The sequence below is a fragment of the Pezoporus wallicus genome, unplaced genomic scaffold, assembly GCF_028554395.1.
Source record: "Pezoporus wallicus isolate ANWC-B61680 ecotype Strahan unplaced genomic scaffold, APGP_CSIRO_Pwel_v1 contig_3812, whole genome shotgun sequence".
NCBI classification, from domain to species: Eukaryota; Metazoa; Chordata; class Aves; order Psittaciformes; family Psittacidae; genus Pezoporus; species Pezoporus wallicus.
Window position 1 is genome coordinate 964,564 of NW_026639618.1, and position 7,071 is coordinate 971,634.

The following is a 7,071-nucleotide window of genomic DNA, read 5'->3' on the forward strand; positions in this document are numbered from 1 at the left end:
GGCTTTGAGGCTGGGACTTTCTCTTGAGTGCCCCCGTGATCTGGGAGTCCTTCCCCCACTAGGCCTACAAGTGATGGGGTTGTTAAAGTTGAGCATTATTGCCATTCATTGCCAGAAAATGTGAGAGCAGGAGCTAAAGCACAGATCCATTCTGTGACAAAGGGCAGCTCTGATTTCATGAAGCCATCAAGTACAGCCACATGCTGCTGAGCATAAGGCACCCTCCTCTATGCTGCCAGGCCCCTCTGACATGGAAACCAACCAGTGTTCAGTGGGAACCACCTCGAGGGCATGTCTATCTCCTCAGCGCAGAGACACAGGTTCCTTTCTTTCCAAAAGCAGGAGGAAGGCATCAGTTCCTTCTTTTATTGTGGTGTTTTTATGCGAGCTCAAAGGACCGTTCTTGGCAGAATTGTTCACAGGAAAGTGGTGGAAAAGAGAATTTGCGACGTGAAGACCTAAACTCTTCATTTTTTAACTTGGATCATGGCCTGCGTTGCTGAGCTGAGGGGAAGAAGCAGACTTTCTGCTGCAGTAGCTATTATATACAATTATCTGGGCCCTTTTTCAATTACCATGACACTAATGAGGCTTCACGAGTGTCTTCATCTTTGTCAAAATACTTTAGGGAAACCCTTTACAGCTTCTAACTGTCTCATGTGTTGTGTGCCACATTCATTGATTTTGGCTATGTCTGTCAGATGTAAGAAGAGTAGCTGTGATTTTGTCAAGGTATGGGAGGAGGCAATGCCAGCCTGTGCCTTCTTAAACTTCACTAGATTGGTTTGGGGTCAGCATGTAGATGTATGCAGAAAGATAAAGAATGCAGCAAATAATAGTTGAAAGGACTGACATCATGACTGCTACTGGCAAGGCCAGTTTTAGTCTGTGTGTTTACACCATCACTAACAAAGCTTGCTTGGACCTTGCACAATAGAAATATTGCTGTTGTTTTTTCAAATCTAAAGGTTTACAGTTAAAGCCCAGCTTTAGGAAAATGTTTCCACAAGATAGTGTTGAGATTGAATTTAAGGTGCAAATATCTGCAGCCAAATGGACTTTGTTGCTTTTAAGACCATTACAGACTAAATTCTGTTTCTTCTGCAGCTTGCACATACAAAAGCCAGGAGTGCCGCTTGACCATCCATTATGAACATGGATTCTCTCTTACAACTGAACCACAAGATGGTGCCTTCTCTAAGACAATTGCACAATATCCCTATGAAAAACTGAAAATGTCCTCGGATGATGGGATAAGGATGCTTTATTTAGACTTTGGAGGAAAGGATGGAGAAATTGTAAGTATTGTGTTTAGCAAAGGGATACACATTACCTTTGGTGGTCCTTCATGCTGTGGGGTGGAGAAGCACTAATGGAAGATGGACTAGATGATTGTTGTACATCCCTTCCACCTGAAATGTTCTATTCTGTGCTGTTCTGGTCTGTTCTAGTAACAGCTGGCCAGTACCAGGTTCCAGTACCAGTATCTAGACACCGTACTTTCTAGTACAGCATGTTGGTGTGGCTTTAGGAGGTAAACTTAAAAGAGAGAGAAAATGGTAAAAACATGTGAAGCCAGATGAAAGATTTCTTATATTTAAGAATAAATTGTATTTCCAAATAGCCAAATGTTAGAATTCTTGTGTGTATCCATTGCACTTTTTATGTGATTTTGGGTGGAAGAACTTAAGAATGAGATATTAATTTCAACATACACATAGGGACTTTATGTTATGACAACAAGCCGTGTTTATTTTTGAACATCTAGTTGCTGAAAAAAAAAAATCAAAGACTACAAATGTAGTGCAAACTGTCTGCTTAAGCCGCTAAATTATTTGTCACAATCCCTAAAAATAAGGTGCTTATTCCTACAAGCAGTTTACATACCATAAATTATGCATATAAACATGGTCTTTCCTGCCAAATTTTTTCAGCAGTTCCTGAGTGCTTAATTCTTCATGTCATCATTGATAACATATACTCTTGTGAACTGCTTATTGTCAGGCTTTCGAAAGGAAATTTGTCACTAACTCTCAATAAAGGTGAAACATAGCTGGTGGAAAGGCAAATCTGGTTTGTTTTGATAGGAGTCTACTGTTGAACCTGCTGTCCATGACAAGTCTGTCATGCTTTGCTTAGCAAGCAGTGGTGAGATCATATGAACCATGACTATGGGAAAAAGAAAGTCTCCATTCAGTCTTACTGTGTGAACAGAGGAGCAACTATGCAGCATCAGCTGAAAGTTTAGTATCCTGCTTCAGCCTGCGCCCAACAGCAGCTGTACTGGGTATTGGCCACAGCAGTCCCGCCACCATCTCTGGTCAGAAACAGCCTGAAATGATGGAGGGGCTGAACCTCTTGGAGGAGTGCTTGCAGCATCTGACTGAGTTTTATGCTGTTTACCCAGGTGGATGCAAGCCCAGAGGCACCAGGATCTCATCTGCTCTCAAAATGCGTCTTACTTACTTTTAGTAAAATAAATATTTGCAGCTGTATGCAAAGGGAAGACCATATGTTATCATAAAGGGTTGTGATTAATAGAAGCCTGTTCAAAATACCAGGCATCAGCTCATCAACTACTCCATAAATGATTGCTTATTTGAGCTGTAATCTAATCTAATCATTCTCAACTTCATTTCTTTCTGTACTTTCAGCAACTGGACCTTCATTCCTGTCCAAAACCAATTGTGTTCATCATTCATTCCTTCCTGTCAGCAAAGATTACAAGACTTGGCTTGGTGGCATAAGTGGGATACATCTGTTTCTTCAAGGAGAGACGGAGTGACCATGCTAATCTGAAGTACAGTCAACAGCGGCAACCTGTACTAGCCAGTAGCATACACCAGCCTGGGGCTCAGTACCAGGCCTTGGTTGTTTCTGCGGTCTTCCAAGGCCCAGGTTTCATTTTGATCAGCTAAAGAGATGGCATGACAAGGAAAATGGTGGATTTCATTGTAAATAATGGGATTTTAAAATCCCATGTGAGACAGTAGAAGTGTGTAGTACCATATATGTAAATGTTCCAGAATCATAAAGTGTGCCTATTTCAATGTACTTGTTTATATAGAATAAGTAAAGGGCTAAGCAGACAAGAGTGGGTGTTGGTTGTGATGCAAGCTCAATGTTGGTCAGGTCAAAGTTCTCCAAACAAGATATTGTCCCATCACCCAAAAGTAAAATAGTGTTCTTGTTCTAACCTGTGCACCACTTACAGACTCTTTTGTGTACATTCCCAAAACACGACTAGCTGTAGCGATGCATTGAGAGCTGGGTGTCAGGTAGAACATAGATAGGAGCATCATTTCTTGATGGCCACACAGGATGTATTTTTACAGTGACTTCCCAGAATGGTTTAATGAGTTCCAGCTCCCTGGGCCCCTGGCTTAAGTGGAAGTTGCCTGAATCGATGTTGAAGCATGACCTAAACTTGTGCCAGCACATTGCCATGGTAGTTTTCCAACAGAAAGCTATGCTAAGCTTACTGTCCTCCTATCCCTACTGTGTCACCCCCTCAGCTTGGGTGAGGCTGGTTGTGTGGTCTTCATTGAAGAAAAAATGTGGAGAAGGAGGAAGACTTGATTTTTTTGAGGGTTTCCTCGATTATATCAGTTACTTAAGCAGCTCCACAACAGTAAGGAAACACACCAGAATGAGAAGATGAGCTGCAATGCCAGAAAAGCCTTAATATGGAACTGCTCATATGACCATGTCTTGGCAACTCCAGTTTTATTTCTGCTGGTGAAACGTAGGACACTCACCTCCACATTCATAACTTACTAGTTCCTGTTTTGCAACACAACTACTGTATTAAATCAAAACACACAATTCACTGAGTTTCAGCCTAGTTCAGTTCTATGGGGTACAAAGCAGGCAGCAGGCAGGAACAGTGACCTTCATCATCACAGGAGATAGATGCACATGGCCTGCACTTGGAACTACTAAATTGGCTTAGTATGGTTGGGTGGGAAGAGAGAGCAGCAGAATAGGGATGGATTTTATGTTGTTCTTACTTTGTAACCAGAACTGGTTCACAAAGGGGAGGGATTTTGTTTGATGTTAAAATAGTTTTGCCCTAAATTCACATTTTGAAGGACAGGAACTGTACAGGAAATAATAAATCCAGAGTCTGTGGAAGTGCTCTTGTATCACAACACTTCTTTTAGTCTTGAGAAAGCATGTAAGTTTCAACTTGGCATCACTTGGCTGGCAAAGAGGAAAATTAAAAACACAGTTTGGTTCCATGTTGTTTTTTAAGCTAAGTCTTGAGAGTTAAGCGTAAGTCATGCTGGTTATTCAAAGCATAGGAATTAGTTCATGGTGGTTTCCACAAGTATCTTAATCAATAAGACTGATTAAAAAATTAAGATGATGGGCTGAATTCACAAATACAGAAAGAGCATCAAAGAACAACAGCTAAACCACCCACCAGAGGAGCTGCCCCTCCTAGGACCTCTCACCAGTCTAAAGCCAGCATTCACTGAGCTGTGGACTTTGGTTTTACTGTCACGGTACTTGCACTTAAAACTTAGTAATTCCTTGTGTAAATTCACAGGGTAGGAGATGAGATGTTACATGACTTACCAACACTGTCCAAATGGACATTTCTCCTTTAGCCCCTGCTGCTGCTCACGTAAATGTAGGTGGCAGTTCCTTGGGTCTCCTTTGGCTTGGAAGCTTCTGGAACAATACCTCCTGAGAAGCTGAGAGCAGTCGGTACAGTGGGGTCTGCGTCTTTCCATAGGAGCTCACACCACATCAGCAAGTAAAACATTGTGTGAAGACTTCAAAAAGCAATCTGGGACATTTTCATTGCTGTTCCAAGGTGTAACTGAAAGATTTGGACACAGGCTCCTATAAAAGTTCTGGAGATTAAAGTGAAAACTTGTGTGGGGTAGGTTAAATATGTGTGTAAACTATACTGCACTATTTCCTTATTCCTTTAACACAAATCACTGGAATGTTAGACCTAACATGTATGTGCATTGTAAATATTACAAATTCCTATATTAGTACCAACAATTAAATGACACAATATGTAATCTAAGGTGCTCAGTACTATATGAAGTATAAGTGAGTAACAGTTTGCGAAGAAAATTCATATTATATATATTTATAGAAAAAATAATGATAATTACAGATGTTATTTCTTCATTTTCAGATTTTGGACTGATTCATATTTGGATGGGATAGACAAATGAAATATGGACCTACTCTACATTTATAAGAGTACAGTGAATATTTATATTTTAGAGGAAAAGAATATATTTAATAAAGTCATTTACTGGATTTCTGTGAGGTGAGCTTAATTTGTATCCAAACAAGCTGTTTGGAAGGCTGGCCTCTGGTTTTGGGCTGGGGAAAAATACATTTTCAACTTCAGGCATTCTGTTAAGAATTCAGTTACTTGAGAGAACTCTTCATCGCATTGATGGAATGACTTTTAAAGATTTAAAATAAAAAAGGTATTAATGTACTGTCGATGGTGCACTGGTGCTTTCTATTAGGTAAGCTCCATGTTCATGGGAGAGCAGCGCTGTTGCCAACATGCTGAAAGCATAAGCACGCAGCATTTGTTTTGTGTTGCTGCTAGAATTTACTGAAAGGCCACAGGGATGTGGCCTGTGAGGACAGGGTGAGAGCTGGGGATGTTCAGCCTGGGAAAGAGAAGCGCTGTTACGGTAGACCAGGTCAAATTCTTTTGCCTGCTCTTTGTAGGTTAAGAGCATGGACAAGGGCAATTAGCACATCTAAAAGGGGTACCATGTTCTTAAGTCATGACAATAAACAGATAAGACATGGGCAGTTTTGTATTAGTTGAGCACTGGGAATAATGCAGACAAACAATACATCAAAATGCCTATTTGTATGCATTTTGTAACCTCCTCCTATTTGGAGGTTTATGTCTCTAACTGCTTTCCTCCTGATAATTCCAGGCCAGCCTTTGAGTCTACAGAATCAAAACAATAACAATTGGGCTACTTGCCGTAGAATTAAGATAGTAAGTTTCTAAATCCAGGGCTCACTGTGGACACTGAAGACAGGTAAGGGATGAATGAGAAAATAATATTCAAAGTGCCTTTTTATAGAAGTCCTACAGATACATGCAGAGTTCTTCATCAGGAAAGCCAGTTAAAGAGTATTAATTACTTTGCTGAAAGTGATTTTCTTTGTTCATGGCAGCTAGCTTTATGGTTTTTATGAAATGTAGTTTCTGTACTTTTACTTACCATCTTTTGCATAATTTATTAACGACAAAGATTCTGTAGTTTCAAGTTTATAAACCCCTTCCCCTCAATTAAGCCAGAAATACAGCTTTCAGTAGCTTGCTTTAGTATTTGGACAAAAGTCCCATCATTAAGGCTGAAGAGATGAGTTTATAACTGATGGCTTTTCTCCTCCTACTTGGAGGTAGACTTTCTTTAGTCAATATGAGATGTTAAGGAAGATTAATGTCTTGATTAATTTCTTGTTTTTTCTGCAAAGAAATAGGAGCTATATGCAGAAACTAATACATGGGAGAAATTCTTTGCATGATCTTATTTAATAATTATTTAAATATCAACCTTCACTGCATTTATATTTCCTCAAATCAGTGAAACCTGGATGCTGTGGATGCGTGGTACTTTCAGGAGTAGGATTACATTTGTTCAAGCCCTGGGTTTGTCCAGGGCTAAGATGATCATGGTACTTACCAGAGCCCAATGTCACCATAAACCAGCTGCACAGCTTTCCCACTGCCACCCTAAGTGCAGTGAAAGCAAGCACATACACCCCATATGTAGAAGAGGTCTCATACAGTTCAAGAGAACAATACACATTGGAACAAAGGAACAGAAGAGTTAAATGCAACAACCTATTAGAGTTGAAAAACCTCCTTATGGCTTGGCTTTACACAAAACACAATTAAGCAAAGAATAATATCGCAAAACCAGGAAGAGGTTTCACAGCACTAAGCCTAGTCTACATGTGCTCTAGTTCAATTACTTTTTCATAATATTGCATTTCATTTATATCTATATTGCTTAATCCATTCTCCTTTCAAGAGAATACAGCAAATAATAACACTGCATC

At 40.0% G+C, this 7,071-nt stretch overlaps 1 protein-coding gene across 1 annotated transcript in view; it reads left to right on the forward strand.

Annotated features, from left to right (window-relative positions):
• The window catches only part of SNTB1 (syntrophin beta 1), a 114,476-nt gene extending 108,998 nt beyond the window's left edge, over positions 1 to 5,478 (forward strand). The window contains exons 6-7 of the mRNA XM_057415270.1: positions 1,108 to 1,298; positions 2,655 to 5,478. Coding sequence (XP_057271253.1) covers positions 1,108 to 1,298; positions 2,655 to 2,747 — 284 coding nt within the window. The 3' untranslated portion in view covers positions 2,748 to 5,478. The remainder of the gene's footprint in view (positions 1 to 1,107; positions 1,299 to 2,654) is intronic.
• The last annotated feature ends 1,593 nt before the right edge of the window (positions 5,479 to 7,071 follow it).